Genomic DNA, 22,537 nt, shown 5'->3' with positions numbered 1-22,537 from the left:
AATTCAAATGCAAAGAAATATTTATACGTTGATATATTTTTATGAAATTAGCATTCCATTTTTGGTTCACTAAAACCATTTTGTAACAAAATAATACTAGATATTAATAACTTCAGTCTCAATGCATTCCTTTCAAGTGGTACTTCATCTGTAATGTGATTTTTTTTCTTCTTTTAATTATGTTTAAAATATAAATCAGGTTTTCTGCTATTAATTACCTAGCATCACTAAAAATACTGTAGATTTCAAGGGAGAAAATAAATCTCCTGCATCCTTAATGCCTGTGTTTTCCCTTCATCTAGTTTACTGAAGCCTTCTTATATTTTCCTAACAGGATATTTCAAACTAACATTAGTTTCATACAACTAATGACTAGATCTTGCTGCCTCATTTGTGCTGGGAAACAGATCTCCTCCCAATGGTCAGCAAAAAGTCTGCTGAACTGGTACTGAAAAGCATTTCAGGGACAATGGCAACAATCCCTATTTTGAAACCAGTGTTTTGGCCAGGCTAAAGCAGTTAAACTTGTAATCAGATAGTTTCACCCTATCCCTATGAGCAGCTTAATGGCTTCGCTTAACAGAAGTTTAGTGACAAATTACAACATATATTGGGTACTTCTGGTTTATTGTTCAAACTGTTCAAGTATTCCAAATCTTTCTTTCCTATGTCTGAGATGGGACCACTGATCTTGATACCTTTCAGCCTGTGACTAATATGATAAATATCTTTACACTAAAGAGGTGTAAAGTCCATTCAAGAAGCTAATGACTCCAGAGGTTCCTCTGTAGCCTTGGCATAAATGGATAAGTCTTAGTTGCATCTATTCTTAAAGTGGTTGGATTTGGTTCCACAAGGACAAGGCTGGGGTTTAACTTACTTCACCATTAAGATTAAATGGAGAAGAGATGAGTATTTCTTTGTTTCAATTTAAGGAATGAATGTTTGCTTAAGTGAAATGAAGGGTAAAATGAATTGTCATTTTAATTCCGTTTTAAGGCAGTTTGCAAGACAAATTCTTTGGTTATTTGCACGTTCTCTGTAGCAATGCTATTAAAATAGCAGAACTTTTGTGTCATTCAGCTGCAATTAAATTAGAATATATGACTGCATAAAGTTCTGGAAAAGCAATTGTTTTAAAACATTCATGCAGGAATGGCTCTGTCATTATATAGACTGCCTGATTTTTGTTTTGTTTTTTTTCAGCTGACATGGTTGCTACTGTAACATGGGTATGCTTTTCCCAATTTGTAAGCTAGTCAGTAAAATGTAACGAATGACTTAGCACCTTTATGTGTTGAAGCCAGATTTAGGACATGCAGATATGCATCAGAGTGCAGCTACTTCCTGTAGAACCACTGACTTGTTTTTTGAAGCTGAATAACTGAAATCTAAATTGCTCAATTTTTTTTGTATCTTATGGGTGTAATTGCTTAAGAGTCAAGATTGTACCTGTAATACTTAACTGTTTCTTGAACCAATGTGTTAATTTTTTAAACCTTTTGTGATTTGCATGATCTAGAAGTACACAGCATAGCAGACCTGCATGTTGTAATGCCATCTCCTTACTTCATGTGTCAGCAGAGACCTGCTTAAAATAGCACAAGTTCTTACACCTTATTCATGTAGAACTAATGAGTCCAGCTCATTAGTCTTCTGGTCCTGTATGTACAGTAACAGAACTACTTGCTTTATTTTCAGTTAGGACTGTTAAGGGATTTAACTGATTTAGGTTATAATCTAGGTTGCAGTATCTTTTTTCTTACTCATAATAAATGAGGAAGAAAGAAACAAGGTTGGCTGCTGAAGCCCAGCATAAAACTCCTGTGCTGATAGTTTTTTTAAAAAAAACTAAGACACTTATAATGTCAGTAAAACACATTAAAGAAAACAGCATGATGAGAGTAAGTCATATAGAGTGAAATTGTGCTTTCTGAAGCAGTAGGGAAAACTGGCATTCAGTTGTCCTAGGAAGGCTGGCAAGTTCATGCATTAATAAAGGGTTGACTGTCTAGCTCAGTGATTCTTAACCAGGGTAATAAGAGATCTTTTCAAGGGTGCCATATGAAGTATGAGATAAACATTTAAGAGCATGCTCAAGTTCTCCCTGCCTGGTTGTTCCCTTTTTTCTAGTGCTTAGCCATGCTGGAAGGAGGCAAACAGTGTAATAAATTTAGTTGTTGAAATGGGGTATAGCTCAGTTCACAAAAGTTATGGAGGGGTGCCTTGCCTCTAACAGGGTTGAGGACCACTGGCTTTAGGACTCTTGTCAGACCAGTTTCAATAACAGGAATGGGATATGAAACTATCCACTCTTTATCTGTGTGAATACTGCTAGAAGAAAATGCAGACTTCTATGAAATTTGCATACCAGCCTCTATCTCATTTGCAGCTGCTCTTGTCCATTTTTTTTTTGCCTGGTGTCTTTCTGTAGAACTTCCCATTTCAGGCTATGTAAGAATACACAGTGTATTAGAAATAGCAAGGAGTACTTTGCTTTTCTTTTTTAATGTCAGTATATCTAGCACAATGGGGCCCTATTGCTTGCTTCATACTGAAACCTACAATAAAAATATACTAAAAAAAACCTGTGTTAAAGGCAATGGAGCTCCAATGGTGCACAAGAGAGGCTCTGTCTCAAACAGATTCAGTATCTACTATTTAATTACACACACTGGGATGTGGAAAATTGCTAGCACGTTATCTTATGTTTCAAAATAAACCCTGACATGGGGTTGAAACTATCTTATTAGAATTGCATCTACTCTGGAAAAACTAGGCCTCCAACATAATTGCTGGTATGGGTCTCTGTGTTAATTGCCTTCTGAAACAAAGTCATTGTGTACTAGAAAGAGGATCTGAGAAAAGAATGAATTGGCAACAAGCTACATCTTCAAAACATAAGAACGGAACTAAAAAGCTGTCCTGCAGAATATAAGATGAAGCATAAATGCCTAAATATTTAAAAAGCTGTCTTACTGTAGTCATTACATTAGTCCGGCCATTTGATTTGGGAATATTGAAGAGCTATGCTCATTAAATAGAATGTAGCAAGTTTAGAAATAAAGTTTACTAGTCTGATACAGTATTGGCTAATATACTGTAAAACTTACAATAGTAGACTTGTATATTTTTCAGTAAACACTTCCATAAACAGAACAAGCTCCATTTTAGAATGGGGTTATATGAGGTCCTAACTGCCATTTTCAATTATATTAGTATGTGCTTGTCTACTGAAAATACTTAATTCCTTATAATCCCAAAAAGGATTGCATTTTTTTAACAGCAATATCATACTGGCAGCTTATGCTCAGCCTTCAAGTAACTAATGCTCTTTCTCTGTCATTTCCAACTGATAAGCTCCCAGGTTGCAGCAAACGTAGTAGACTGATGACAAAGTGTGTGCTTCTATAGTAGTAGCGCAGAAGTGATGTAGCTATTCGTAATGGTCCTGACACTATGAAAGGCAAGTTTTGGAGGTGACATCTTTTATTGGACCAACTGGAAAGCTGAAATAGATTTAGACAAGTTTTCAGATTTTGCAGTGACTTCTCTCAGGTTCCCAGTAGAGGCAGTTTCTGAGACCTGAGGAATGGCGCTGCAATATCTAGAAGCTTGTCTAAATCTTATCCCAACCTTTTAGTTGGTCCAATAGAAAATAAATCACCCATGAAATATTTGCATCCTTACTGCACTCTTAAAATTCCCTTGCATCATCCACTTAATACTCATAGTCTATGACTGTATCAAGCTTCCTCTAACTTTGGGTTGTAAGCAAGTTCCAAGACTATGCTTCTTTTTATTCCAACAGATGTAATGAAAATGCAATTAAGTTGAGATATTTGAGGAACTCCATTAGCAACCTCCCCACCCAACAGTTCCTCTTTCAACACAATCTATATTCTCTTCCCTAAAGACAGTTCCTTACTCAGTTTAATTTTTGTGCTAATTTTCCCATGGCAAATGGCTTCCTCAAAACTATTAAGTTTCCCTACCCTTAAAAGAAAACGACCTTTCCTCAGAGGTAGCTTTCTCTTAAAAGGCAGAGAAATTTAATAGCTACAACCTGGGAACTTATCAGTTGGCAATGGAGGAGCAGCATTACTTGCTTGAAGGATGAGCATAAGCTTATGATCAATTCAACAATGCCTCTAAAACATAAATTGCCAGCCCATCTCAAACTAACAAAGTCACTTTGAGAATTTCATACTTTCACGGCAGTATTTTTTTCCTGAAGATAGGTGGTTACAAACTACTATTCTGTTCCAAGAAACATTTTTTTTTGCTCAGCATGTCCGTTTATTAGAAGTACCACTACTAGTTTTTGGGTTTTTTTGTGAAACTCCTTAAATCACCTATCTTCCAGAGTGATTAACAAGAGCATTTTTTCAGTGGGGGTTGGAACTCAGTGTGACACAAGGGAAACTATTAACAGCTGATTCAGAGAAATGTCTTACATTCAACATAAGATTTTAAGTTGGGACAAGGTATTTAGCAGAATTTGCAGATTCACTGGAATTTGACAGGGTCTCACTATGAAAACTTCAGGTGATAGTACCACTGATGTATAATGTATTATGCATAATGTAGAAATTTTAGGGCTCAAGGGAGCTCTATAAAGTTTCAAACACAAGTAGTTTTAGGATATTTTACTAGATTTAGTATGTGAACAGGGCCAAAAAATCGTTTAAGACCTGACATTTTACAAAGGCACATGGAAACAAAAAACAGGTCTGCCATTTAAACTGTACTTCAGAATTTGTATCTACTACTTTCATATTTGACATGCAAGGTCAGTATACAAGGTACTCTTCTCAAGCAACAGTTTCATTCTATTAATACCAGTAGAAAGATGCACTTTCCCTTCTTACTAAACTTTGAAGATTTTATGACATTCTTTTTTTCAACTAGTCTGTAGCATAGGCAAGTGAAGCATCCACATCACATCATTACTCCAAATAAAATTATTTGACAAAAAGAAAAGATCACTCTAATACCTTGTTCCACTTTCTCTAGAACATTTTACAAGACCATTTTAGAAATAAAGATGATTCTAAAAAAAGTGAAGACTTTATAAATACACATCTAATACACTTCTATTCATATTGAGCTTTTATTTATATAGAAAATACAGGATGCAGTCACCAAAACAACTTTCCTGAATTCACTTGCATTTTATTTTTATATATAAACAAAATCTGGGGGTAGTCCATTTATGTAGCATGTTTCTTTTGCAGCAGAGCTAGTTCAAATATTGTGAACTGAAACAAAATATTTTGGGATGATATGGTTGTGCATGTGTTTTATTCATCATCGTTTTAAAATTATACATTTTGGAATGAGAATATACAGTGTATTTGCAAAAAGTTCTAACAACATTATGTCCACCATCTGTAATGCTCCAAATGCTGCTCTGATAGACCCTTTGCAGCTTCACCAAAAGAGAGTCAGTTTATAAGTCTACTACTGAGGAAGGAATTTCTATTCAGAAAAGTTTTAAGCCTTAATAAAAATTTCACTGGGGGGGAGGGGGAGGAAATAAGTGGAAGTACCAGGATTAAGCAGGTTTTTTTCCTGGACTGAAATTTAGATTGGAGCAAAACAGGACTACAAAACCTTGGTCTGTTTTCTTTGCTACTTTCATTGGCGCAACATGCCACTATAGATTTCTTTCATTGAACATCCAGTAAATTGTTCAGCAAGTTTTCATTTTTTTTTTACCTTTAAAATAGTATCTTATTCAAAGGTTGGCATTGTAATAGAAGACAGTATTGCAAAGTCTTTTTTGCCATCCCTAGAGGTGATAAACACAGCATTCTACAACATGCATCTGTTCGTCTAGCAATATATATTTAAACCTAATCTGACAGTCTAGTGTTGTACTGTGCAACAATTTCTCACAAAGGAGAAAAATAGTAAGCTCTGATCTGCCCATTTAGCCTTCACCGAAAAAAAATTGTTTGTTTGTACCAAGGCATACTATTGTAAAATAAGCCACAGCTTTTTCCACCTAGAACTACAGAAGCAGAGAAATCTGCTTTTCATATCTCTGTTGTAAAGCAAACATTATAATGATGTCTCAAGCTTTGGAACACAGTACTTGATTTACTAATGCTGGTTAAGCTTAATGACGTTTTAACTTAGCACTTTTTTGATGTGGCAACGATGGTTTTAGTAGCATTTCTCATAACCACAGGAACTCAAATGGTTTTTTATTATATCAGCAGAAAGAGCTGTTACCTTTGTCTTCACAAAGATAAGTATCAAACATGCTGAACACTTACCAGAATGTTTAAGTTTATTGCATCTTTATGAATGTTTGAACTGTAATTAAGTACCATACTCGAAAAAGGTATTCAGCTTGAAAGATGTTTCTTCGCAAGAAACTGCACTTTTCTCTCAAATGCACTGGATCGAATAGGAGAATTGGGCTCATAAAAGGGATTCATTGCAAACTGAGGAAAAAGAAGCAGCTCAGTGTCAATAAAGAGGTTTTGAAATATTACTTTAAAAACTCTTTTACTAATGACTGTGAATGCTAGTTAGAAACAGTTTTTCAACTACATAAAGAAAATTGCTATCAAAATCCCTATTTGAACTATCTCTCACCACATTTTAAAAATATAAATCCCTATTGATATTAACAGGAATCCATTTCAATTGGCAACATCATTTGGTCCATGTTCAGAGGCTCAGATGGCTACCCACCGCTGGATACAATGCTACATGCTCCATCTAGTGGAATAATTTCAGACATGTTGATAAAACTATCTGTTTTAAACAAATACATTGCTGTCAGGCCTTTCCCCAGCCCGTACCATCTCAATATTTACCAGTCAAAATGAATATTGGGATGAGAATCTAAGCTAGACTTTTTTTGGTTCCATTATTCATGTGCATTAATTCAATAATATAGGGAAAAAAACCTTACACTTGCACCTCAATTGCCACATTATATACCCACCTGATTCACTTCTGAATTCAGCCCAGCAAAATCCACAAGTAGCTTGAGCACTCATGACATGCAACTTACACAACTTTTAAAGAACCTCTAGTACATCAGAACTGTTTAGGATGCTATATCAATGAGAACTGCATGGATCAAATCTAATTGAGATAGCAAACTATGACCACAGGCACTGTTTAGGACAAGGACAGGCAAAGTCTGGCTCACACGCCAGATCCGGCTGGCAGTAGACTCCATTTCCCAGCAGCCCCTGCCCATGTGCTTGAATCCAGTTTCCATGGAGACACCAGCAGCAGCCCCCCTGTGATGGCATAGGTCCAATGTTTCCGTGAGGTCAGCCTCTTGCTTGGGGGGGGGGGGGGCAGCACGCGAGGGGATGGTTGTGCTGTGGGCAGGAGCAGGGCAGGCAGCAGCAGTGCTGCTAGGAGGGGTGGCTACAGGGAATTTTGGGGTGGCTATAGCCTCCCCCTCCCAGCACTGCCCATACTGGCAGGGCAGGTAGCTGCTTCAGAGTCTGGCTAGGATCCTGTGGCAGAGACAGCAATTCCAAAGCAAGGGTGGAGCTGCAATCTGCAGCCTGCATGCTCCAGGCAGTGGTTTGCAGCTCTGCCCCAGCTTCAGACCATGCTATCACTGCTGCAAGGAGCCAGGGCAGAGCTATGATCCTTTGCCTGCACACCCTTGCCCAAAGCATGCAGGCTGCACACTGCAGCTGTGCACCATGCTGTCACTGTCACACGATCCCTGCCTGGCTCTGGAGCAGCTCTGCAACCTGCCAGCAATGTTGGGGCTGATCTCCACAGAAATTCTGGTCTCATGTTATTACAGTGCGGCTGCTGCTGGGGCCTCCATGGAAACTACCCCCAGCTATGTGGGCAGGGGCTGCTGAGAAATGGAGTCCAGCCACCAGCCAGATCCAACATTTTGTCTGGTCTAGGATAAAGCTACCAGCAAATGTACTCACCTGTGTTTGCAACAGTGGAAAAATTTTAAGTTTCTACAACATAAACCTAGTGTAAGTGTATATGGTAGAAAACACTTTAATCTGAACCAAAAACAGTTATTTCTTACCTTTATATACAAGTCATAAACATCACTAAAGAAGTTTTTAATTCCATCTTCTTGTCTTACATCATGAAGCATAATAAATCTCATATGTGGACTAATTAAGGAAATAATTTCTTTGAAAAATGTAATTAGCTTTTAACAACCTATTCCATCCAAATAAATTTCATAACAAGACACATTTGTAAAGACAAGACACATTTTGACATGGTATTTGGCTGAAGCAAGCACTCATTCTCCAATTTTGTGCTTAAACCTTTTTTTAAACAAAACAGAAATGTTCTTCGGGAATAGATCAGTGTCACACTAGACTATAACCACACATCCCTCTTCCCCCCTAAAAAAGGGCCTTTGGGGGACAGGAGAATGGAGTCAAGTTAGAAGAGAATTAAGCATGCAAGCATACTTCCTCTTTTTATTGTTCCTCTCTTGTCTGCTTTATTCTTCGAGCTTGTATAATCTTCCATCCCATTAGAGAATTTCTGTCCTTTCAATCCATTCTCCCCAAACCAAAGTTCAATACATATATTTCAATTGATTCTTTCTAATGACCCATCCTGGACAGTGTTCCTCCAAACTACTCTGTAAATACTGCCTTCCAGAAAACAAGATAACACAAGAATCTTACTCCAAACTTGCTTCATTTGACTTATTTTCTGGTAGAAGTTTACTATTAACTACAGGAGAAAAAAAAAAAGGATATGTCCTGCAGTGACAAATGCAGAAACAAACCATTCATTAAACTTGTCCACTGTCTTCAAGTACATATTGTTAGATAGCCACATATTCTCATCTACTAGATCAAGAGCAGCATGAGCTATGAACTGGTTGAGATGGCGATGATCATCCTGATATATATTGTGTGGAAGACAGAAGGTGGAGTTATTGAGTGTATGGAATAAAACACAATAAGAATAATCTATTCACTCCTCTAAGGGTGTGGCTAAACATCACCCTATGGTGATGTAGCAACATGTTTTATCACTGTACAACAGCATGCTATGGCAATATAGCTATCACATGGGTCTATACGTGATTGCCAGCTATGTCACCACATTGGTGCACTCCCCGGTTGTAGCACACCACTACGGTGACATAGCAGCAAAATCTAACTGTATGCCACGTACAAGGGACAGTAACTGCCTGCACTGCCGTGATTTAGTACTTCCAAAAGGAAGTACTAAAGCATGGAGACATGCCCTAAGATTGCGTTGTCTTTTTTTCCCCCCTCCATCAAGCTAACCTCTCTCCTGCCAGATATGATTTAGACTCTAAATACATATAAATATTAATCATGTAGTCTCTGTGATTAAATGCATCATTTGTGTATACATCCTTGCAGTTCCTACTACAATATGAACGGAAGTTAATACCATAGATCAGTGACGTCAAACTCATCCAGCCCTGTGAGCTAGATGCGGTCCATAGTCTGGCCCCATGCCACTCAAGCCAAACCCCATTTCCCCAGCATACAGATCTCGTGCCTGCTACAGCTAGTCTAGGACCTGCACTGCATGTAGCATGGATCCAGTGAGAGTTATGCGGTATGGATCCCAGACTAGATATGTGCTGTAAACAGTGCCTGTTCAGGCCAGACTCTACCACACACAGCACCTGCTCTAGGAATCACATTGCACAGCACCCACTCCAGCTTCTGGCACCCATGCTGCATGTGGCACTCACAGACACCATGTACAGAATGTATCCTAGACTGATTGGAGAGGGCAGTCCTGGAGTGGCAGTCCTGGAACTGCCAGGGCAGACACCATACATGACATGCACCCTGAAGCGGGCGCTGTATGTGCTGCAGTCTAGCTGCAGGAGGCACCATGTACAGTGCTTCTAGGATCTTCAACACGGCCCTGATGAGAATTCTCATCTGTGCAGCAGCCCTGGAGCAGCAGAGCCAGACACTGCATGTAGCATGAATCCCAGACTCTGCCTGCAGACCTGGTCCGGTGCATGCTGTGGCACCTGTGTAGATCAGCTCAGAGCCAGAGGGGACTAGACAACAGGGTCCCACAGCCAAATCCAGCCTTTGGGCCATAATTTGACGCTCTTGTCACTAATGTGGCTCAGAATCTTGTAGACAACTGTAGCTGTAACTGTAGACAAATGCAATTCCATGCCTCACAGGAGTCCTCTCTAATTCTAAGATAGTGAAAGCAGTTCTATCTAAAGGAAAGCTAAAACTAAACTCTAAGGATTCAAATTCAGAAACTGAGACTGCCCTGCAGCATGGAAATAATACCCATGCTGTTTCCACAACAGCAGGGTTTCTTCGTTCCTTATACTTCCTCCTCCGTTCTTTAGACTGCTCATGTATCATAGGCAAAGCAAAATTTGGGAGGAGACATGCAGACACAAAGGTAGAAGGAAGAAGGGTCACCACAGCTTTATCTGGGAATGAAAGAAAGTGAAAAGAAAAAATATATATGTCTTGCATTTTTTATATATGGGCCTTCTCACTCATTTTTAAAATCTATCCTTCCCTTCTCCCCAAAGCCCTCATTATGCATTTTTCGTCCCTGGAGCTGTTAAGTGTGGGCTAGAAAATATGTATTTGTAAAATTACTCCAGTAGGTTAATACACTGAGAACTTCCTCTTATGCTACCCCTAAAAAAGGGACTACCATCTAATAAATGCTAGAACCTGGGACATTGTTATGTACAGCGCAAATTCAGGAAGCAGAACTGAACATCTAAATTCAGTATCTGCTATTATTCTTTTGTGTTGCAGAATCCCTGTAACAGCAGGTGATTCTACAAGCTGGCATTATGATATAATGCAAAAACAGCCACCAGAAAGCAAGAAAGCTCTTTAAAATAGCTCTTCTAAAGACATAAAAATACTCAGATGTTCTGTAGAAATTTTGGAAGAGCATCACAATTTCATGCACAAAAGGACTTATTATTTGCGGGATCCAATCCCTGTCCAAGTCTTCCACGTACCAGTTTTCTGTGAAAAATAAAGTACTAGATACCACAAAGGATTTTGGTGGGCCCTTCATTTTTATTTACAGGGCCCGCTGCCATTATCCAAGAGAAGATGCAATCCACAAACCTTGGACTCTACTTTTCCAGGAGGTAACCATTCAGTTTCAAATACTGGATTATCATGATGACCAACTATTACAAAGTAGAAACTTCCAGACATGGTCTTCAAAATAACGCCCCTTTCAAAAAAAGGATAAATGAGAGGTACATGAATCAACAGGTGTCTCTAAAGAGAAGATCAGCTAATGCATTACAGGTTTACATTTATTACAGATTAAGAGCATGTGTTGGCTGACACATGCTTATATTCCAAAGCAATTTAACAAAATTTAAGACACATTCTGTTTCTATTTAAGTGTTCTGCAGAAACATTTTCTGTCTCAAGCTGAGGATGTTTGGCAATACACCACCTAGAAATGAAGGTAGGTGGCAGGGCTCTGCAGCCACATCCAGTCTAAGGGTCATACTCTGACACTTCCATCACAGAGAAATTTGGCCCTGACATCACAGTAACTGTGATCTCACAGGAATCCTTTTCAATCCTAAGGTACTGAAAACCTAGGTTTCAATAGGTTTTATCCAGAAGAGATGCTATCACTAAACCCTAAGGATTTTACCTTTTGGAAACAGACTGCCTTGCAAGATTGAAATATCACCCATATTGTTCTAACACCAGGGTGACTTTATTCCTTACATTTTCCCTTCCATTTTTTCTTTCAAAGTCATTCCTAAAGGAGCAAGGATGTGCTTCACTTCACGGGCCAAAACGCAAGGTGGTGCGTAAAACAGATGTCACCTGGCGCCGCCACAGCTCCGGCCGGGCGGAGGGGGAAGGAGAAGGCGGAGCTCCCGCCCAGTACCAGCACCTACCGGTCCCCGGTGATCTTGTGGAGACGGCGGCCGCGAGAGCCGAGCCACTCACTGCCCCAGAACAACCGTCCAGGTCCTGGCCTGGCCACGTCCGCCTATCTTCCGGCTACTCCCCAAACTTCCGGCGCAGGCTGATGACATCACCGCGCCCCAATGGAGGAAAAGGCGGGGGAGGTTCAAATCTCGTGAGAGTGCTGCAGGGTGCAGTCGGTGGCGGTTGGTAACAGCGCGTTCCGTTCCCGCTGCTGGGGTTCGGTGAGGTGACTGTGCATGCGCGTTCGCCGCTCGCTCTCCCCCTCCCCCCAGTCTTTTCCAGTCCGTTCCACGCGGACCCCGCTGGGGGTGCCCCCGGGCCACGAGTTCAAATCCAGCCTGCCCTGGAGGCGCTGCTGTCTCGCATCCCTGCTCCCTAGCCCAGCCAGCACAAGGTGCTCCCAGGACTCCGTGAGCTGGGGATTTGAGAGTGACACCTGCTAACCTGAGGTGCCCTAGGTGGGGGGTGCTCACACGGCAGGGTGCAGGCCTGGCTGGGAAGGGCAGGATGGGACAGAAGGAGTGACGCCAGCCTGTTTGCTGCCCTGCCAGGTTCAGATGGCGGCGGCGGGACAGGAGGCGCTGTCCCAGGACGAGCTGCGGAGGAGGCTGTACCAGACATTTAAGAACCGCGGCGTCCTGGACACACTGAAGGTCTGCCGCCATCTCGCCCCATGGCTACCTTGCCTGCTTTGGGGAGCCGTGTGGCAAGCGCCTTGGGTTATTTGAAGCGGGGTTGCTCCCCGCCCCACCATCTCCGCAGGCTGGAGGGGCTGCCTCCGAACAGCACAGCACTGCCCGCTGTACTTGCTCGTGCTCCGCATAATCCATCATCTCATGCCACCCCTACAAGTGGCAGGATGCCCTAACTGAGGGCGGAGGCAACAGTCCCTGTTGAATCGTCTATTCCACCCTGATCCTACAAGCCACCAAGGACCTGAGCTGTCTGCTTCTTCATGGAGCCATCCCCACAGGCTTTATAGACACCCCTACACCTTTTGCCAAACGTGGGGGCCCATGTTTGTCAAGCCCAACAAATAGGCTTGAGCTGTTTCTATTCCCTGGCTAAGTGGACATTTGTCTCCATTTTTGGTGGAGGAAGAGCCTGGGCATGTTTTGGCCCTGATCAGCTCCCTGGTTGCAGTGGGGTTTGGCACAGGTATGTGGGTCCTGCTAGCCAGTTGCCCAGTCAACAAGACTTTAGACTTTTTTAGGAAAAGTGAAAAATTTGTGTCATATCACAAGAAGTTGCCTGGCATTGTGACAAGAAGTTGCCTGAGAAGCAAGATGGCCAAGCTGGGCAAAAATACACATAGGGATGCAGGCTAGAAGGGACGTCTTGAATTGCTAAGTCCAGTTCTCTGCTGTTACAGGTGACAGCATCTTATCTGGTAGTCCCTACTGTAGGATAAGGGTAGCATGATGCCCACAGTATCCTCTGACATTATTTGAGACCACAGGTTGAGGTTGACTGGAAGAGAAAAGTATGATATTGGCCACGGTGCACTGTTGCTTGGTATAGTGACAGGCAACTTTTAACAAGCTACAGAATGGAATAACCCAGCTCTAGTTCAATATGGGCCAAGTGACTTTGGCACATCAGCAGTGGAGGTTTTGCCTGAGCCTGTGGTGGGGTGAGGCAGCTGGTAGCTGTGCCCATGGATCCATCACTTGTTTCACTCCCCCTGACACCCAACTGTGCTGTAGCTTCCCATTGACTAGAAACTGCACCCATGCCACAGGCAGGGAGCAGGGGGCTAAAGGAAATGCTGCAGGCATAGCTTCCAGCTGCCTGTTGTACCCTAGTGTAGCTCCTTGTTCTCCAGTCCTGGTGTGTCCACAGGCCATATGATCCAACCCACAGTCCATATGTTGCTAATCCATGGTGTAGTGTCATTGCCCATGGTTCAGCTAAAGTTACAACCACTAAAAAATCATTTTTACAAACTGATCAAGCTCTGTCTTAAAAGCAGGTAGGTTGTATGCCTGTCTTCCTCTTGTTGACAGTCCTCATAGCTCACATGGTTTTGTTTTCTGTCAAAATGTATTCCTAAACAGGTTATCCCCATTTGTGCTTGTGATACTACCATCCTTTAAGTAACTCTTCTCCCTCCCAGATGGGACACTCCTGATGTTGTTATACAAAGAAATCCTATCCCTTCTTTGCCATTGTTTGGTTAGGCTGAGCAAGCCAAGCTCTTCTAATCTCTTATGAAGGGTTTTCTTTCTCTGTGATTATCTCAGTAGTCTATATGCATAACATCATGAATTTATGTTTCTTGAACATAGATGACAGTGATGATATATAGCTGGGGTAGCCTGCTTTTTCTGGATGTGGCTGAAAAGGTCATGGGTGAGCAAGTGCTAGGATCCTACTGGCACCACCCTTGTCTCCCAAACCACGGGGAGAGAGTGCCTGCAGCTGATATTCATCCCTGCAGCAGCTTACAGAAGGTCACTCCAGTGCCATTGAAGTGACATCTGTGAGCCAAATCCAGAAGCCCTGTGGGCCATAAGTTACTGCCTTCTGATGCATAAGATTCCAGATGAGCACATATAAGTGCCTTGTACAATTGTACCTATTTTTTCCTGGCTTTACTGGAAAGAATTTACAAAGCCAGTTTAAGCCACATGTAATATAGATAGCCAGGAAACTGCCCGATGTGTGTAGCCATTGTCTAATACTACACGCCCTTAGGCTGAGTGGGTTTTTTTGTCCACCACATGTTTGCTGCTACAGCCATTATAGCAGTGTCTTGACTGGATAAGTGTCTTGATTGTTATTTATAGCACTGCAGACAGACAAAGTAAAAAGCCTAATAAAATGTAAGCAGCAGGTACACTCTGAGTGTACTATATTGAATAACAAATTTAATAAGCTGTACTGAGATGTGATCAAGGCCACTGTTCCAGTGTGAAGTAGCCCATATGCTTGTTTTGATTTAGGTGGTGCTTTTAAAGTAGAAATAAAGGATATGGCAAATAGTTTATGCCAGTACTTTATATCTTATATTCTAGAATCCCATTTGCCTTTAGTTGGTAATTTGTAATACATCCTGTTTTTTCTCCTTTGTTGTTGTTCCAACTGATGATTCCCCAGCATATAGTAGAGATTCTTATTAGTTGTCCTCTGTATTACGAAATTTAATTCAGTTTTTCTTACTTCAGTTCTCAAGTTATTCAATTCTGTCTGTGTGATATTCTGATCCTCCTCTGTACTGACAATGCCATTCCAACTCTATCTCATCATCAGCAACTTTGGTTAGAACACTCCTTTTTGTGCCAAGGTCATCAGTTAAATGATTAAATAAGACAAGTGCCAACACTGATCCTTGAAGAACTACCCTAATAAGCTCTTTCTGGCTAGTAGTACTGTGCTGAGCACAGCCCATTGTTTTCTTCCCTGGTTAGCTAGTTCCTTACCTACCCTTACCATTCTTGAAATACTGTACATCTTAAATATGGTAGAGTCTGGATTTTTCACTCCAGGTTATTCACAGCCTGTTTGGTTTGAAACACATTTCTGAATTAAAAATGAGATACCTGCTGCTTTCTGTGTTTTTTTTCGCTTCAAAGGGCTCTGCTTCTCCCATCAACTGTATCATGCCCGTAGTCCTACGGAGCTGAGTGGAGAAATAGAACTTTGTGAAATTTAAGCTGTGGCAAACAGCTGACACATGCCTGTGGTCCTGTGCAGCTATTTGCTACAGCAATACTTACCTGTGGCTAGTTTGCAAGGCCTCACCTTACTGTGGGGCTAAGAACTTGACCTGGCAAAGAATCTGAGTTTGAGTGTAATGTTGCAAGTAACACTGTTTTTACTGCTTTATTCAAGTCTGGACAAATTAGAAACCACATTTCCTTACCTAGAGAAATCAGTTATCGACTAAATATAAATTTTGGTAATTTAAATTAATTAGTTATCAACTAAATATTTTCTGTTTTTCTTCCTTCTCCTCTCAGTTACTCTCTTAGTTGTCTACTTTTGTGCCTTGTCCCATCATTCTTCGCCAGTCCCAGAGGTTTCTGTATGCATGCCTTTATTCTGTTTAGCTTTCTTACAGGGAAAGAACTTTGCTGGTGTTGTTTTCCCCTTCCATTACAAAAAAATTAGCAGTGCTTGAGGCAGTGTTTCTTGTTCTCCATCTCTCTCCCACCCTTTGTGGACGGAATCTGCAACAACTTGGCCGTCCATTTAAAATTTTTTCAGGCAAAATTGGAAATGATGATACATGAGATGGGAAGTAGCAAAGAGATGAGTTGAATGGAAAAAACAGTAATTTAAAAATGGTTTCATTGTGGCAGGTGGTGTTGGAATGACGTACGGCTTTTGAGAATAAGTTTTTTCATCTCTTATCTCACAATTGTTGGATGGAAGTTAAGTTCTTAGTGTTAGAGGAAGAGATGAGGAAATACCTGAAGACCCAAGCAACTTTCCAGATTCCACAAAAGACAGGCATAAGTTAGTTTTTTTTCCCCCCTTTGTGCTTATTTATATCATACTTTTTTTAGTTTCCTGAAGGGAATGCATGTAGCTTTAGGTAAATAAAAGATGTTGGTGTTTTCTCTATTTATCTCAAAGTGATATTTTTATTTATTTATTTATTTATTTATTTTTAACAGACCCAACTTCGAAACCAGTTAATCCATGAGCTGACGCATCCAATTTTAAATGGAGAACTTCAGCCACAAACTGTTTCCAGTGACGAAAGTTCACTGTTAGTTAGTGCCTCCAACAGTCTAGTGGCAGATCACCTGCGTCGATGTGGCTACGAATATTCACTTTCTGTTTTCTACCCAGAAAGTGGTTTGGAAAAGGAGAAGGCAAGCTCTGTAATTTATTTTTGTTAAAGATGTACATGACAACACTTTTATAGAACTTAAATGTTAACTAAACCATCCAACAGTATTTTTAAAATGCTGTGTTTGTGACAAGGACATGCCAAAGGTTTCCCTTTTAGGAAGTCATTCCTCTGTTTATGGGGTGCTCAAACTCTAGCCTCTGTTATCCAGCCTGAAGGACTCTCCTCAGGTCTGGAAATTTGGTGGTGGGTATGTGATGCCCTCACTCCCGTGCTGCCAAATCCCCAAACCAGTGAGGAACCCTAAGCCCAGCATGCTGGATCCAGTGTCTAATCCCAACATTCAGAGCTGGCCAGGAGCAACACTGGGCCTCAGGGCCCAACCCCAGTGTAGAGAGCTAGGAGGGGGTGGGACCAGGTCCCTGGAACCCAACCCTGGCATGTTTGGGGTGAGGGTGCAGTGCTATGGCCCTGAGACCCAACCCTGGCACTGCAGGCAGGGAGAGGTCACTGCTGCGCCCCAGGGCCCGATCTGGCACTATTCATATGGCCTGCAGGGCCAAAAGATTGGTATCACTGATGTAATCCAAATTAAAACTGCTTTTTCCACATAAAAAAATCACACTCAGGATAGGTGGTCTGTTTATGCAAGTCCTTAATACAGAAGAGTTCTAGAGATGGTGAATATTCTACAATTTTTCATTTCAAAAGGCAGTCTTGATTCACATGAATAATTGGGTTATACATTTTTATATCAATAGGCAGAATGAGCAAGTGTTGTCTTCTATATTATAGTTACTCTGAGCAGTAGAATTGGACTTTGTCCAAAGCAATATGACTGACTGCCACATGCCTCATTTGGCTCTCTGATACCCATAGTCCAATAATGGCACAAGCTTAAGTGATCTTTGAATTCTAAAGTGGTATGGTACATCAGATATGAATCTCTTTACTTTAGGGGTGTCAGACTTATCAGGCCCCACAAACTGGATGAATGGCTTGAGGAAAGTCCACAGGATGAATGAATAGTGTGCATGCAACATGCACCTCTGGGCAGAATCAGGTCCACATATCCCATGGCATGTATGCTGACACATGGCCTGGTTGGCATGGCATGGCCTGGTTCACAACATGAAGCCTGAACCAACCCTGTGTGGGCACTGCATGTAGCACACATCCCAGCTGTTTTGCACTGGGATGATCCAGAGCACGCTGCTTGTGGTATGTGGGTCAAATCTCAGATCTTTGGGCACCACCACAAGCCAGATTGGGCTCCTTGGGTTGGATCTGGCCTGTAGGTTGGGTCTTTGCCACCTATCTTTTACTGAAACAGAGTATCTGGTATCGATCATTTACAGTGTTTTTTAATTTGTGGTTTTGTCTTTTCCAAAGGTGTTTACGGTGCAAGACCTTCTGCAGCTGATTCGGATCAATCCAAAATCTTGTCTTTACAAATCCTTGGTAAATTGTTTTTAATTACGTAACTATTGCGTGAGTTACAGTTTATGACAGAATACATTGGCTGAGTTTCCATCTTTTTCCTTGCAGATTTTAGGCACTCAGAAGGAAAATAGAAAAGGTATGATGGTTTATTTAAATATTATGTACACGATGGTAGCAGTTTCGCTTTTAATATTTTTTTTTGGCAATTTTATTCATGATAGGATATTAACAACAAACTCAGTTTCCTTAATGATTGCTAAATACTGGATTCTTTCAATTTAAAAAGGGTGGTTAAAATTATTTCCACTCAAAGAGTTTAGTAGCCGTTATGCTTCGGAGTTGAATTTGTGGCATATGTGAAATATATGACTTGGGTACAGTTTTCATAAATAGGTGCCAAAAGTTAAACTTATGAATTGGAATTTGAGCACCTAAACAAAGTGGCTTCGTTTCTTTTGGGGTTTTTTTGTTTTTTTTTCCAAAAGGACTCAATAATTTATATAGTTCTGGTTGTTCTTAGGTACCGGTAACAATGGTAACAATCTGCTCTCTCAAGTAATCTTGGAGGTGGGGGCGCTGATGGGTACTAGCAGTAGTTAGAGAATGGCTTTTTTGCTAATTGGGAGACCAGACCATGCTTATTTTTGTGTTGGCAGGGGTGGGGGGTGCGCACATTCTTTTGTCTTTCTTTTTTTTTTTGGTTGTGTAGTAAATATGTCTTTGTTTCTGAGTTAAAAATTTGACTGCTATGAAAGACGGAAGCAATTAATATTCTTGATCTTTAAGGTTTTCTTATGCAGATTTTAAGGGAGCTGATGGAGAATCATCTAAGTAGAGGAAGCCATGATATAGAAACTCAGACAACCTCAATGCCTCCTTACAGAGAATCTCTTGGTAAATTCAGCTTTTCTGGACAGCTCTTTTATGATGTTTCAGAACTGTGTTTATTCAGAATATCTCTACTCAAGAAACCTAAATAGTATATTTAAAAAGCATATCAAACTTTCGGCACAAATGGTTAAATGTTGTGTGGTCATAATGTGACCTACATAGATCATTTGTTTCTAAGCATATTGCTATCTACTGTCACATCTCAGACCTTACTGTTACTTTGATAGCTGTTGAGTAGAAGTTAGACATTGATCACTTAAATATATAGTGACCCTAAAATCTTGGATGGAGCAATTGTCACAAAGTGATACATTACTGTGTGATGTGTCAGTAGGTGTCACATTTTTTGCTGTCTTCTTTATAGCTGAGAAGCTTCAACTGATTGATGAACAGTTTGCAGATGTTTACCCCCAGAATCAGAAATTTGAATCTTTCGAAGTAAAACTCAGTGAATATCGAAAAGAAATTGAAAAGCATCTTCAAGCAGAAATGGCTCAAAAGGTATAACTCAGAAACGCGCAATTATGGAACCTAAGATAGATGAGACTGTGGTTTTTACCGTCCCGGATTTCTAAGGCTTTTAGTAGTTTAAATAGGATGTTACACCAGCCCAAAACTGTTATAAAAGTAAAACTTAAATGAAAACAAGGCTCTTTGGGTAAATCCAATATCTTTTATTATTACAACTCAAATAGTTGGGAAAATTCTTCTTTGTAAAGTAAACAAGCAGACAGAATAAATAACAATGCATTTTGCTTTTTGTGCTATTTTAACCTTCTCAGGTAGGGGGTGAAACCCAAACAAACCACAAACCCTTTTTAGCAGCATCTATAAGGCATAGCCTTGAGTTCTGCTCTTAAACACAAAACACAATGTAAACAAATAGTTTCTTAAAATATTGTTTGCAGGGTTTCTTGTTCCGTCTCCTGAAAAAAATCACTTCTATCTGTCTTTAGTGCTAAAAATATCAGACTTACCTGGTGCCTTGTCTACCTTGGGCAGTTGCTGGCACTACTACAGAATTTTGTGTATAATTCTGTGGACATTGCCTTAGTTATTCAAGCTCATGGAAGTTTATAAACAAATTTGGTTTAGGTAAAACAGCAGAAGCCCTTCTATATGGGTAACTGGTTTAGAAATGTTTTATATTAAGTTAGCCTAAATTGATTCCTTAATAATTTTAAGTACATTGATATAAGCCATTTCAAAACCACTTTCACTATGTGTACTCATGGGATTAAACTGACTTAACTAAGCATGGAAAAGCTCATCTGTGCATTGTCTCCAATTCCCCATTCAGAGCTGATGCACTGTACTTTTTTTTCAACTCAGTTTCTCTTTTCTCTGTGCTTACATTTGCCCCATCCCCATTTTTCATTTTTTTCTCCTACTTATTTTTCTTTTCACCCCTGCACTCTGCATTCTCATGCTCCTTTATACTCCTATTCATTTTTGCACATTTAAAAACACTCTCCAGGCAGAAATGCTCTTTTCAACTCTTTCTTTCAGACCTTCAGACTTCCCTTTCAGCTGTGTTGCCAAATGTGTTTGGAGGTCCCTAGTTTTGGATTCTTCTTTTTCTCTGGCTCCATAAATATAGTCTTTGGCCCCAAGATATCCTTTCTTGGACCTTTCCTTTGACTTGCAGATGGGATTCCAGTGGGCATGAGTGGTTCATGGCACTTTTGCTTCTTCCATTTATCTGAATATAAGATGCATACATGTTGGTGGGGAACAGGATAGGAATGGAGTACCTGTGACAGAAGGAATTAAGGACTCTGGTCATTCTTAGTTATCAGTCATAGTAGGGAACCTGTTTAATCCCCATATTTAGTTTGCTTATGCCTAAAATTAGCATTATATACTTTTGTAATCTGTGTTGTAATCCTAAATGAAAATTATGAAAAATGCCTAAAATTTCTTAATCATAAGTGTTTCTAGGATGCTTTTATCATGAATAGCTTAGAGGCATAGTTTGGCTACAGTGTTATTGGTTTTTTTCCTAAAGGGAGTTTACTAGGCTGCAGTGATGAATAGTGCAAAAATGTTACTTGCAGATACATGTATGTATGTGAACATAAAACGTAACCTAGAGAAAAGAGATTTTTTATAGTTATATTTTCTTTTTTCATTTTATCTATGAAAGCTGCAACATTTTAAAGAGGTTGAAATAGCAAAGATTAGAATGGAGGAGAAAACACAATGCCAGAAAGAAATCTCTGAACTGCGGCATGAGCTTGAAAGGACACACCAAGCCAAGTCTGAAGCTCTGATTTCTCGGGAAAAGAATGCTATTGAGAGACTGCAAAAACAACAGGAGGTAATCTTTAAAGATAATAATTAGAGCAAGTGCTAAGTGTTTTATTGGAACCACCTTTTCTTTATCTTTAGAAGACCTACATTCAGATTGCACTTTAGTGATAAGTGGGGGAAAAAAATAAGATGATTTTTTTTTTTTAGACCTGTATCATTGAAGGACATGCTTACCAACTATGGGGGTGAGTGTAATATATATATGTGTGTGTGTGTGTATGTGTGTGTGTGTATATATATGTAAACAGACTGGCTTGAAATCAGTGCTACAAAATAGGACAAAATACAAAACCAGACATTGTTATTATATTAGAACCTTTTTTATTCTCTTGGATGGTTTGGTATGTCCTTACCATAAACACCGTGTTTTCAGTAGAAAACCTTTCTTTTATACTAGGGATGGCAACCTATGGCCCTGGCCTGGATTTGGTATATAAAGAGGTTATATTCATCTCAGAAAGGTCCAACCCAGCCTGAGACAGTATGGAGGATCAGGCAGCATGGAGATCTGCTGAGCTGCCCATCCCCTTTATAGCACCCTTCTCAGTAGCCCTCTCCCTTATGTCAGTGTTTATCTTGCTGCAGGGGGGCCACATATCTTCACTGAGTGTAGGCAGCTTGAACTCTGGGGTGATAGGGGACCAGAGATTTGCAGCCTGTCGCAGAGAGTGGCTTGCAAGTTCTGGCCCAGGGTGGCAAAATATTTCTGATTGTTTTTAATATAACTTAGTATCTTATTTGGCTTCTGTTGGTCAGGAGTTTAGCCAAACTGTCCATTTATCTTAGGTGGTTTTTTTTAGAGTGATACCATTTAACCTAAGACCGAACAGTGTATATTCTATAATTAAACTTATTCTTTCCAAACTACTTACTTGTCTGTAATGAATTTTGTCTTTAATTGGGCACATCTGCATTAGATACTTATTGCACAACAGCCGAATAACACTGCACAGTAGCATGCTGGGCAGAAACTGTGCTAATATGCTACTGCACAGTGTTGCTAGGCTATTGCGCAGTAAACATCACTAAAAAAGTCATGCGTTGGTATAACTGTGGCACATTAACAAATGTATTGACGCATCCATTGCGTGCCTGTTTGTTGATGGGTCTATTCAGGTCTTTACTAACCAAATAATTTTGTGTCATTTACAAATTT

The 22,537-nt window shown here is 40.3% G+C and overlaps 2 protein-coding genes across 9 annotated transcripts in view; one reads left to right on the top strand and one right to left on the bottom strand.

Moving 5' to 3' along the window:
- Positions 1–5,089: 5,089 nt before the first annotated feature.
- Positions 5,090–12,040, bottom strand: TRAPPC2 (trafficking protein particle complex subunit 2). Its single transcript, XM_090063648.1, has 5 exons — positions 11,900–12,040; positions 11,097–11,208; positions 8,738–8,880; positions 8,039–8,126; positions 5,090–6,455 (listed from the first exon to the last, which is right to left on the bottom strand). The coding sequence occupies exons 2-5, from the start codon at positions 11,187–11,189 to the stop codon at positions 6,357–6,359; spliced, it is 423 nt and encodes a 140-aa protein (XP_089919774.1). The 5' UTR covers positions 11,190–11,208; positions 11,900–12,040; the 3' UTR covers positions 5,090–6,356.
- A 2-nt stretch (positions 12,041–12,042) lies between these two features.
- The window catches only part of OFD1 (OFD1 centriole and centriolar satellite protein), a 63,303-nt gene continuing 52,808 nt past the window's right edge, over positions 12,043–22,537 (top strand). For 3 of the 8 annotated variants that reach the window (XR_016444289.1, XM_090063457.1, XM_090063422.1), the window contains exons 1-8: positions 12,111–12,382; positions 12,485–12,586; positions 16,556–16,756; positions 18,127–18,195; positions 18,283–18,313; positions 18,964–19,071; positions 19,433–19,569; positions 21,215–21,388. Coding sequence is in view for 7 of the 8 variants with exons in the window: in XM_090063457.1 (XP_089919583.1) it covers positions 12,491–12,586; positions 16,556–16,756; positions 18,127–18,195; positions 18,283–18,313; positions 18,964–19,071; positions 19,433–19,569; positions 21,215–21,388 (816 nt within the window). In the remaining variant the exon portion in view is untranslated. Of the gene's footprint in view, positions 12,383–12,484; positions 12,587–16,555; positions 16,757–18,126; positions 18,196–18,282; positions 18,314–18,963; positions 19,072–19,432; positions 19,570–21,214; positions 21,389–22,537 lie in introns of those variants that run through there. The other 5 variants (XM_090063431.1, XM_090063448.1, XM_090063470.1 and 2 more) reach the window with 5 other exon arrangements.

Source organism: Crocodylus siamensis, chromosome 1 (assembly GCF_052110815.1).
Source record: "Crocodylus siamensis isolate JL-2025a chromosome 1, ASM5211081v1, whole genome shotgun sequence".
Lineage (NCBI taxonomy): Eukaryota > Metazoa > Chordata > Crocodylia > Crocodylidae > Crocodylus > Crocodylus siamensis.
This window is presented reverse-complemented; position numbering and strand designations above follow the sequence as displayed.

Bases quoted from the DNA above. Each gene is read 5' to 3' on its own strand.
- TRAPPC2 (XM_090063648.1), bottom strand. From the start codon at position 11,189: ATGTCTGGAAGTTTCTACTTTGTAATAGTTGGTCATCATGATAATCCA. The intron at 8,881-11,096 runs GTTTGTGGATTG...AATATATATCAG, and splicing joins CTGGAAAAGTAGAGTCCAAG to GATGATCATCGCCATCTCAA. The intron at 8,127-8,737 runs ACATATCCTTTT...CTTAATTAGTCC, and splicing joins TCTGCATTTGTCACTGCAGG to ACATATGAGATTTATTATGC.